Source organism: Triturus cristatus, chromosome 4_2, assembly GCF_964204655.1.
Source record: "Triturus cristatus chromosome 4_2, aTriCri1.1, whole genome shotgun sequence".
NCBI classification, from domain to species: domain Eukaryota; kingdom Metazoa; phylum Chordata; class Amphibia; order Caudata; family Salamandridae; genus Triturus; species Triturus cristatus.
Window position 1 is genome coordinate 204,394,199 of NC_140586.1, and position 11,851 is coordinate 204,406,049.

General features: G+C 51.2%; 1 protein-coding gene across 2 annotated transcripts in view; it reads left to right on the plus strand.

Annotated features, from left to right (window-relative positions):
- GRIN2B (glutamate ionotropic receptor NMDA type subunit 2B) overlaps positions 1–11,851 on the plus strand; it is a 572,709-nt gene that overhangs the window by 37,234 nt on the left and 523,624 nt on the right. Inside the window, exon 1 of one of the 2 annotated variants that reach the window (XM_085601196.1) lies at positions 5,266–5,352. The exons of the other annotated variant lie outside the window; for it this stretch is intronic. Within the exon in view, the coding sequence (XP_085457322.1) occupies positions 5,305–5,352 (48 nt within the window). The 5' untranslated portion in view covers positions 5,266–5,304. Of the gene's footprint in view, positions 1–5,265; positions 5,353–11,851 lie in introns of those variants that run through there. 2 annotated transcript variants of the gene reach the window in all.

Consider the following 11,851-nt stretch of genomic DNA (forward strand, 5'->3'; position numbering starts at 1 on the left):
GTGCTTCTATAAAGGGAGTTTATACAGGAGGAAAGTGAGGGTGCTTCTATCAGAGGCGTCCACTGTGAAAATATGTGCGGCTTCTATAGGTGGACTTCAGTCTGAGCAGATGGTGTAGGGACTTGTATAGGTCAGGTCCCGGTCTGATGACTGTGTGAGGGCTTCCATATGTGAGATGTGCTGTGAGAGGCTAATGTGTGGGTTCTGTTGGTGAGAATCATTGTGTGATGGTTGTGTAGGTGACGTTGCAGGCAGACGTTCGTGCAAGGCGCGGCCAGGATTCTGTATGTGGCGTTCACTGTGAAGGATGTTCAACGGATGACGCGCACTATGGGCCCCATTTCCTAGATTTTGGCGCACGGCTGCGCAGCAAGCCTTCCTGCTCCGCTGCCGTGCCTCAAAATAAAAAGGCAGGAATGCGCCATAGCTACAAGATATGGCGCATTCCTGCCCCTCTACCCTGGCGCCGGTTCAAACAGCAGCCGTGCGCCAATGCAGACAACATTGCGGCATGTTGCAAGGATGCTTGCGTTGCTGGGGTGATTGATTTTGTGCAGAAAGGGACACCTTCCTACAGAAAAACAATCATGGATGGCATTGTCCCCTTTCTATGCATGCTGCAGAGTGCAGCACAGATAGAGAAGAGGCAAAAAAGAGGAGAAATAAAAGTATTTCTCCTCGTTGTGCCAGTCCTACGTCTCCCTTGGCGTAGGATTCTGAAGCATTCCTAAGTTTACGAACCATTGTAAATGTGGGATTGCGGCAGAATCCATGGGTGTTGCATGGGAACACCAACAGCAACACCCAGGGCACGTCCCTTTCACGCAAAGTGCTGCGTGAAAAGGGGCCGTATTTACAAGGCCATGAAAAGTCACGCAGGGTGACCTTACGTGGCCTTGTAAATATGGGTACGCCCATTGCGCTGCCGGTGCATCAACAAAAAGGGATGCACCGGTGGTGCAATGGGCTTGCAAACGAGGCCTTGTGTGTCGCAATCAGAGAACGCAGTTTGTCGTACATTTTGTGGCTCTCCGTGTGCGCAATAAACAAAGTATGTGGCTCTCTGTGTGCTCAATAAAGAAAGTATGTTTGCACATGCCCCGTTATGGTGATTGTTCACATAAATCACTATCGGTGTGCACACTTTGTGGTATGTGACTGCACACAGATCAAGTCACGATAATTGTGAAGGGTTTGTGTCACTGTGAAAGTACCCCTCGGTTGTGCTGTCTTGAGCGTGCACAGTCTTAGCCAGTGTGAGTATACAAAGTGTGTGGCTCAGCAAGGATGCGAACCATTGGGCCACTGTGAATGTGTCTTTTTTCATTATACAAATTCTAATGTATTAAACTGTTCAATTAATTAAAATCATTACAGCAAAATAGTACCTCCTTCAGCCTCTAGCCATTACTGCTCATAACCCTCTACTGACAAAGAGCATAACTCGGCCAAGAGTTGTGTTCCCTAGTTTACCCCATAAGAGTGCTTAAAGAACCCTGATGAAGGTCCAATGACAATGTTTCTCTAAGTGCCAGTCTTGGATCAACTCGTGTTGCTTCAAATAGTGCAAAACAATTCCTGGACCTTGTGCTTTAACAGACATAACCCCGTTCAAAACCTCAATTTAATATGTGGGACCTCTAGTAAGACCTTAAAAATGGCACATTTCCCATTCTTGAATACACCCACCCTAATAAAGTGCTTTCCCACCCAGAATCTATAGACCCTAGTTAATCTTCAGTTAAGATTGCACAATTTCCATTACTGCACACAGCCCACCTTAATAAAGTGCTCTAATAAAGTGCCTCATTGGGCACAGTTTGTTTTATTGAGAGGGTGGCCAGGCTATTTCACATATTTAGTGCCACAGTAAACAAACACAGGTTGTGTCACAGTTAAATGCACATGTTGTGTCACAGTCAATATGCAATGTTGTGCTAGAGTGATTGTGCATACACTTTAATTATGCACAGTCTATGCATCTGCGAGTGTGCCCATTTTTCGTGTAACAAGGAGAGTTTACAGTTTGTGTTACGGTAAGAGTGCATTGTGTGGTTCAGTTAAGTGTGCACACATGTGGACTCAACGTGTGACCAGCTGGAAGCGCGGCGAGTGTGACCAGGGAGTGTCTTTGAGATTGTGCACAGTTTAAGTCACTTTAAATGTAAAGCGGGTGTGGTGGTAGGAACATGTAAAGGTCGCGTCAGAATTAGTATGAACACAACTTATGATCAGTATGAGTGTTTGCACTTAATGAGACTGTGTGTGTGCACACACTTTGTGTCGTTAACAGTGTCTATGTTTTCTGTCACTGTGTGTTCAGTTTGTGTCAATGATTGTGCACATGCTCCTCGTGCAAACTGTTGTTCAGTGTGCTTGGGTGGGTGGCTGTAAGTGTGCACCGTTTATCTGCTTGTGAGATTCCACAGACTGTGTCAATGTGAGTGTGCATTTTGCACCCATATGTGTGCACAGGTTGTCTCACTGTGTGTAGACAGGTTGTGTTCCTGTTGGTGTGTACAGGCTGTGTCCTTTTGAGTGTGTACGTTGTTTCTCTGAGTGTGCACTGTCTGAGTGCTTGTGAGTGTGCACCTTATGTGACTCTCAGAATGTGTACAGTATGTATCCTTGTGAATATACAATGTGCGTCACTCTCAGTGTGCACAATTTGCGTCTCTATGATCGTGCAGCGTTTGTGCCCCTTTAAATGTATATGGTTTGTGGGCTTGTGGTTTAGGACCGTTTTTATCCCTGTGATATTGCAATCTCAGTGCTTGTGAATGCGCACAGAGGGAGGCCCTGTGGGCGTGCACGGTTTGCGTCAGTCATTGTGCAGGCCCTGCTTGTGCACACTTTGAGCCGGTGTGAACTGGTCCTCAGATGCTCGCACAGTCTTCACACCTGCTGCTGCCGGCCCCGGGAGTCTGGCTTCAGACTCTTGTGAGCGTGCACGGTTTGCGTCAGTCATTGCGCAGGCCTTGTTTGTGCACACTTTGGGCCGGTGTGCTCTGGTGCTCAGATGCTCACAGTCCTCACACCTGCTGCTGCCGGCCCCGGGAGTCTGGCTTCAGACTCTTGTGAGAGTGCATGGTTTGTGTCAGTCATTGTGCAGGCGCTGCTTGTGCACACTTTGGGCTGGTGTGCACTGGTCCTCAGATGCTCGCACAGGCTTCACACCTGCTGCTGCCGGCGCCAGGAGTCTGGTTTCAGACTGTTGTGAGCGTGCACGGTTTGCATCAGTCATTGTGCAGGCGCTGCTTGTGCACACTTTGGGCTGGTGTGCACTGGTCCTCAGATGCTCACACAGTCAGTAGTTCCCTATGTGTGTTTCAATAAGTGAAATTCACTAGGAGGGGATACATTGTGTGCTTCTATAAAGGGAGTTTATACAGGAGGAAAGTTGGGTGCTTCTATCAGAGGCGTCCACTGTGAAAATATGTGCGGCTTCTATAGGTGGACTTCAGTCTGAGCAGATGGTGTAGGGACTTGTATAGGTCAGGTCCCGGTCTGATGACTGTGTGAGGGCTTCCATATGTGAGATGTGCTGTGAGAGGCTAATGTGTGGGTTCTGTTGGTGAGAATCATTGTGTGATGGTTGTGTAGGTGACGTTGCAGGCAGACGTTCGTGCAAGGCGCGGCCAGGATTCTGTATGTGGCGTTCACTGTGAAGGATGTTCAACGGATGACGCGCACTATGGGCCCCATTTCCTAGATTTTGGCGCACGGCTGCGCAGCAAGCCTTCCTGCTCCGCTGCCGTGCCTCAAAATAAAAAGGCAGGAATGCGCCATAGCTACAAGATATGGCGCATTCCTGCCCCTCTACCCTGGCGCCGGTTCAAACAGCAGCCGTGCGCCAATGCAGACAACATTGCGGCATGTTGCAAGGATGCTTGCGTTGCTGGGGTGATTGATTTTGTGCAGAAAGGGACACCTTCCTACAGAAAAACAATCATGGATGGCATTGTCCCCTTTCTATGCATGCTGCAGAGTGCAGCACAGATAGAGAAGAGGCAAAAAAGAGGAGAAATAAAAGTATTTCTCCTCGTTGTGCCAGTCCTACGTCTCCCTTGGCGTAGGATTCTGAAGCATTCCTAAGTTTACGAACCATTGTAAATGTGGGATTGCGGCAGAATCCATGGGTGTTGCATGGGAACACCAACAGCAACACCCAGGGCACGTCCCTTTCACGCAAAGTGCTGCGTGAAAAGGGGCCGTATTTACAAGGCCATGAAAAGTCACGCAGGGTGACCTTACGTGGCCTTGTAAATATGGGTACGCCCATTGCGCTGCCGGTGCATCAACAAAAAGGGATGCACCGGTGGTGCAATGGGCTTGCAAACGAGGCCTTGTGTGTCGCAATCAGAGAACGCAGTTTGTCGTTTGTCTTCACACCTGCTGCTGCCGGCCCTGGCAGTCTGGCTTCAGACTCTTGTGAGCGTGCACGGTTTGCGTCAGTCATTGCACAGGCCCTGCTTGTGCACACTTTGGGCCGGTGTGCCCTGGTGCTCAGATGCTCACAGTCCTCACACCTGCTGCTGCCGACGCCAGGAGTCTGGCTTCAGACTCTTGTGAGCGTGCACGGTTTGCATCAGTCATTGTGCAGGCGCTGCTCGTGCACACTTGGGGCCGGTGTGCCCTGGTGCTCAGATGCTCACACAGTCTTCACACCTGCTGCTGCCGGCGCTGGGATTCTGGCTTCAGTCTCTTGTGAATGTGCACGGTTTGCGTCAGTCATTGCGCAGGCCCTGCTTGTGCACACTTTGGGTCTGTGTGCCCTGGTGCTCAGATGCTCACAGTCTTCACAGCTGCTGCCGGCCCGGGAGTCTGACTTCAGACTCTTGTGAGTGTGCACGGTTTGCGTCAGTCATTGCGCAGGCCCTGCTTGTGCACACTTTGGGTCTGTGTGCCCTGGTGCTCAGATGCTCACAGTCCTCACAGCTGCTGCCGGCCCGGGAGTCTGACTTCAGACTCTTGTGAGCGTGCATGGTTTGCGTTAGTCTTTGTGCAGGCGCTGCTCGTGCACACTTGAGGCCGGTGTGCCCTGGTGCCCAGATGCTCACAGTCCTCACACCTGCTGCTGCCGGCGCCAGGAGTCTGGCTTCAGACTCTTGTGAGTGGGTTGCACGTTGAGATTTGGGGGAGGAGGGGGTTGAGCTCTGTACATCGCCTCGAAAGCTCTGCGTTGCCGTTGGTAACAAGGCTGATAATTATACCCCTAAAAGCTCCCGCTGCAGGAGCTGTCAGCAGCGCGCGAGGGACGAGGCACAGGCAGCGAGCAGTGCAGGCAGCTCACAGAGAACAGGAATGCGGGCAGCACGCAGTGTGAAGGGGTACAGGCAGCAAGGAGAGCAGGTAACAACCAGGGTGAAGGGGTACAGGCAGAAAGGAGAGCAGGCAGCTCACAGAGCACAGAAATGCGGGCAGCACGCAGAGTGAAGGGGTAGAGGCAGCAAGGAGAGCAGGCAACACACAGGGTGAACGGGTACAGGCACCAAGCAGTGCAGGCAGCTCACAGAGCACAGGAATGCATGCAGCACACAGTTTGAAGAGAGCAGGCAGCACACAGGGCGAAGGGGTACAGGCAGCAAGGAGAGAAGGCAGCCCATACTGTGAAGGGGGTAAAGGCAGCAAGCAGCGCAGACAGCTCACAGAGCACAGGAATGCAGGCAGCACACAGTTTGAAGAGGTACAGGCAGCTAGGAGAGCAGGCAGCGCACATGGTGAAGGGGTGCGAGCAGCAAGCAGTGCAGGCAGCTCACAGAGCACAGGAATGCAGGCAGCACGCAGGGTGAAGGGGCAGGAGGAAGCAAGGAGAGCAGGCAAGCACACGGTGAAGGGGTAGAGGCTGCAACCAGTGCTGGCAGCTCACAGAGCTAGGGTACCGGCAGCATGTAGGGTGAAGGAGAACGAGAAGCAAGCAGAGCAGGCAGCACACAGGGTGCAGGAATATAGACATCAAGCAGAGCAGGCAGCACGAAGGGTGAAGAGGTACCGGCAGCAAGCAGTGTTGGCAGCTCACAGAGCTACGGGTACCGAGTACCGACAGCATGCAGGGTGAAGGGGTGCGATCAGCAAGCAGTACTGCCAGCTCAGAGAGCTTGGGGTACCGGCAGCATGCAGGGTAAAGGGGTACAAGCAGCAAGCAGAGCAGACAGCACATAGGGTGCAGGAATATAGACATCAAGCGGAGCAGACAGCACGCAGGGTGCAGGAATATAGACATCAAGCAGAGCAGGCAGCACGCAGGGTAGAGGAGCACAGGCAGCAAGCAGTGCAGGCTGCTCACAGAGCACAGGAGTACAGGCAGCACGCAGATTGAAGGGGTACAGGCAGCAAGGCGTGCAGGTAGCAGACAGGGTGAAGTGGTACACGCAGCAAACAGTGCAGACAGATCACAAAGCACAGGGATACAGGCACGTTAAAGGAGCGCAGGCAGCAAGCAGAGCAGGCAGCATGCAGGGGTGCAAGCACAGCTGGCAGCACACAGAGTGCAGAGGTATAGGTAACAAGCAGTGCAGGTGCACACACGGCGCAGGGTATAGGTAACAGCGGCCTAACGGCATGAGCTGCCGACCTTGGACCGGGGGATCCATGTTTGAGTCCAGTAGTAGGTGCAATATCCTGTGATTCTGGGCATATCATTTAATCTCCCTGTGCCTATCAAAAATGAATGTGTCCTTGTGTAATGTAACTGGTGCTTATGTTAAGCGCTCCAATACCTTCGGGTCAAGTTTGTGCTATATAAAACTGCAACAACAAAAAAAAACGCAGTGCAGGCAGCACACAGGGCATGGGGGTAGCGGCAGCACGCATAGTGATTTGGGCACCGACAGCAAGCAGTGCTGGCATCACACAGGGGTATAGGCAACAAGTACAGGTAGGACCACCGCTAGTCCAAACTGAGGGTAAAACAGAAGCAGGCAGAATACAGGCTACATACAGGTAACATCCAATGTACAGGCAGCATGGAAGAATGTTACAAGAGATGAGTACGAAGTTCCTCAGTGGGTCACAGAACACAGTAAGAGAGTTTATGTGATATCACGTTGCTAGGTTGTCCTCCAAGGAGGAGGGAATTCCTCCTTTTGGAACTAGGGCCCTCACACACCCAGCAAGCTAGGTGTCATGCTTCATCATATGGGCCTGCTCCTCGTCAGGTCGGCGCTGCAATACCCGACGGGCACCCATAAAGGGGCTCTTTAACGGAGATCTTTTGTTCCTTGCCATTTAGGTGCCGTGGGTGTGAGGGGCCTAGTACGTGTAGATGTAATGGTGTATGTGCAAGATAAAACAGGGGAGGGAATCCTCTAAATAAACTTTATTCTGGAAGGATCCCAGCTTGGTTAAAATAAGGATTAGGAGAGGTGACTATCTGGCTATAATGTGTCAAAAAAGCGCTCAACTCCTAGATGGGCGACATGTTTCTCGCCTAGTAGTCAAGAATGATCTGTGGCGATTCCTCAGGACCAAATGGAAAGAAAACTATCTACACTTAATGGTGAGGTGAAAAACTACCTACCACTCAGTGGTCCTACGGGGACTGTACCCGCAGGTTTGGAGGCCAACCTGATGTTTGTAAGAACGTGCCTCATCAGTTACAGCGGGATACTAGACACACGTAGCATTGTGTCTGCTCCAAATAGAAGCCCAGTGGTAGACCTACCCCGCACCGCTGCAACCGGGATGGTGAATGCTCAGTGAAGTGGTCCAAAGTAAGGTGGATATGTGAGGTTTCATGTCCCTAACATTCCCAATGGAACTTCCCCAGTACAGGCCGAACCTCCAGCTTTTTGGGGCTGTTAGGGCTTTCTGTTGTCTTGGAAAAGAAATATATCAGGGAATAGCTATCATGAATGTAAGAGCTGCAGTTGCACAGGGGCCCAGGAGGGTAAGGGGTCCCTGCACCACAGTTATAACTGACTTTTACTATCTGTGAGAAGTTGGCCTGGTATATGCTGTTCACTAGTTCTAGTGACCACCTTGTACCATGCCAAGCAACCCTTATGGTGTGGTTGTAAGTCAACCTTTTTGGACTAGCTGCCCTAGTGGTAGCGTAGGCTAAGCAGTCTTTGAGGCTAAACTCGTGATGCGTGTTAAGCAAGCTGTTTTACCAATAGTAACCCCCTTTTATACCAATGAAAGGACACCACACAGATATATATTCCAAATATATATGTATTTATTTCTCAAAGTAACCCCTAGTCTCTTTATGAGCACAGGAGCACAAATCGTCAAACAAGATTATCACAGAATACACAGAAGTTGCACTTTATATGGATAGGCCCTGGTGGCCACTCGAACCATATACTAAAATAGTGGTATAAGTACCACGAACAGGAAAGGGAAAAGGCCTAGGGCCTCTAGAATCGCTGGGCCTACAGGGAGCTAACGTCAGTTAGTGACCAGGAGGTCCACGGGTGGCGTGTGCAGAGCAAATAGTCACACGCGTGCTCCCATAGGTTTCAATGGGTGCGTAAAAAGTACAAAGTTACTGCAAAAGGAATCTTCCGGATGACCTAGGAACTTAAGATTTGGAACACAGGCACTAGAGATGTAATACTACACTTGGGCACAGGAGTGCCAGCTTTACCTCACCCACAGGAAGCGGGTGCATAGGCCTCGAAGTGCGTCGGGTTTCTTCTATCGGTTCCGTGGGGCCTGTAGACCAAAGTGCTGCAGGCGGTCGGTCGGGAAGAGATGCAGTGGATCCAAGAGTGGATCGGAGATGTTGAAGACCTGTAAGCAGAGGGGACAGTGTTCACAGTCACTAGCCAGTGACCGGCGTGGCACCAGGTGGGTACCAGGCGATGTCGGGTGCAAACAGGAAGGAAGGTGTAGCTTGACTCTGCAGCCACGTGGTCCCTGAAGGTCGACGACGTCCAGGAGTCGAGTCACGAGCTGTCCCACGCAGGCTCTCGCTGTCGGCGGTGTCGGCGACTTGATCGAAGCAAACAAGCCTTGGCAAAAGCAATTGTTGTGGGCAAGGAGTTTAAGCTGATGGTTCTGACCAGCAAGGTCAGAGGGACTGCTCCTTTGGAGGGGAGCAAGGGCCAGTCTGGAGCAACCAGACCAGCGGTGTTTGTCGTAGATTTCGTCGCCAAGATGGCCACTAGCCAGCGGGCCAGCAACCGGTTAGGCGCGTCGAGTGGCAAAATGCAGAAGGGCCCCACGCAGATCGTGGAGATGCTGGAGGGCTCACCTTTGGTGCAGATGCTGCTCGAGGGTCGGGCTTCTCAGGACCCAAAGCACAACTTGGAGGGAGCCTCGGTTGTTGCACTGGTCAGCTTGTCGTAGTCGTTTCAAGATGGCTGGCTCCACGTGTCTCGGTGCCTCCACGGGTCTCCTCTTTGCAGGGACTGTGGATCGGGCGGTGAGAGGTCTGGAGGTCCAGGTCTTGTCAGTCTCTGGGCTCGGGCTCCGGCGGGAGGCGGCGGCAAAGCAGACGTTGATTCGCTGGATGGTGCTTGCGTTAGCAAGGTGGTCACTCCCTGACCACAGGGGAGATTGGCTTCAGTCCTCTGTGCAGCAGAGCGTCGAAGTTCCCGTCTTCTTCTTAGTTTTAAGTTGATTCCAGGATGTCTGAAGTCTTAGGACACAGCTCCTACCTTTAAGCGGATTCTAGGGGCCGGACTACCTGCTAGGTCCCTCCCTATGGGTGGGACCAGGAAGGGGGGTGGTTACACCCCCAATCCTTTGTCCAGCTCGCCCCAGGCCCGGGACTGGTGTGCCCCAGGACCGGTTTGAACTGGCATATGCACCGAGGCTCCTTGTGAGCCACAGGCATGTCTGGTTTCTTTCAAGCCCTACCTGACCAATACACAAAATCCTGTCTGGGGTGGTGCACGCACCTCCCCTGGCAGGAAACCCTTTGTCCACACCTCCCAAGCTGGAAGGACTCCCAGCAGCAGGAGGGCAGACTTGTGTCTGTGGTGGCAGCATCCATTTTGTGGAGCTGAGGCTATGTCTGATTTTACCCGGGTTTCAGGTACTGTACATGTCGTGTCCCTCTAGAAGGGTGGAATGCTAACCCCGTCGCCAGAATTGGCGAGGGGTTAGTATTCCAATTCGTATGACACCTTACTCGACATGTTTTGATAAAGCCAAACCAAAGATAGCATTTAACCGCGAGGTTCATAATGCACTTAAGAGTATATGGTATGACGATATCTGGAAACAGTAGAAGGAAGTTGTTCCGACCACTGCAGACAGGCTCAGCTCATGCCAGAGCACCATCTCACATGGAACCAAGCACTCTGCCTTCAGGATTGTTAAGGCCTGCCATAGGAGTGACTTATAGGTTACCAGGTGTCCCATTTAAGGTTAGGTATAGGTATACTACACCTAAGTAAGAGGTGATTACACCAACTTACCCCAGCTGAGTGATCAGCCAGTTGTGTCAAATTGTTAGGCCAAGCCTGGGGTGGCATAATACATGCTGCAGCCCTTGGCAGGCCTTGGGTACACCAATGCCCTGGGTACCTAGTGTACACTGGTACAGGGGCTGACAGGGTGATCCAACCAATTGGGTATGTACCTAGGGTACATGGAGTCCATTTTAAAGAGAGAACAGCCAGGCTGAGATCCTGAATAGCAGGATCTCAGGCCAACTAAGTCGAAAAACCAGCTAGACACTAGGCAAAAATTTGGGGGTAACCATAGTCAGATATCCACCTTCCTACACTATCTATCCCGGGGTAGGGGCCTCCTGTTTTCTTGCATGCAGGTGATACCCGAGAGCAGTTTGGAGGCAAAAAGACCTGCATTTAGATGCAAGAATATAAAATCAGGGTTTTAACAGGACTCGACACACTATACTTCTGGGACTTATTACAATGGTGGTCAGGCAAGTGTCCGACCGCCATAATTTTGGGCAAATGTCCGTCTGACAATGTGTCAGCGGTTCAACCTGCCCGATTAAGATAGGACCGCCATGCAGGCAGTCCTAAAGTGCCTTTTTCAACATCGGATTATGCTGCAGCCCAGAAAAAGGGCAACAGCACCAGCCGCTGTTGAAAAAGGCACTTTATGCCTGGTACGCAGTGCATGGATGTGCATAGGGGTACCACAGGTACATCCTGGGCCACTGTACTGTGGCACACGAGGGCCCTGCTTGTGGCCCCCAAAGTCCTTTTCAAACAGATTGTACATGGCGTTCGGGCCACCATGAACAGGCTGTCGGAAAGGGACATCCTAATCCCTAAGGCAGTGGCTGCGCAGGCACTGCCCTCTTTGCAGGGATAGGTGTCCGACCACCACCACCACCCTGACGGGATCCTTGAACCTGTCAGATGCAGCGGTCTTTCCCTCCGACAGCCAAACTCCGACCGCCGGCATCCTAATGGGACGGTTGGACCAATGAGCTGGAAGTCAGTGGGACCGTCACCGACGGCCTGTCGGTGGAGGTCCCACCGCCATCATAGTCAGGCCATTAATGTCAATACTATAATTGAGGGTCTAATTAAGATTCTGACCATTTTGTTTCACACTCACATAAAATACTTTCAATATTGTTTATTCACCTCAAAACTGATTCGTTTGTGCAAGTAAACCATACGTTTTGAAGATGTGTGCCCTTCCCATGGAACATGGATGTTAAAATATAGCTCATGATGCCCATTGATAGAGGTAGAAATACATGCAATATACTATTACAGCAACTAGCATCGATTACAATTAAGCAGTTTCTGTAACAAACAAATGGATAATCAAATACTGCAACATCTCAAGTATGACACTCAGCAAAGTGCATTTCTACAGTATTCAGTGTGGCTATTCAGTTCGCAACTTACAACAGCCTATGTTAACTGGCAGGAAAGTATAGACTGCCCCCCTTTGAGAACTTTATGGTAAT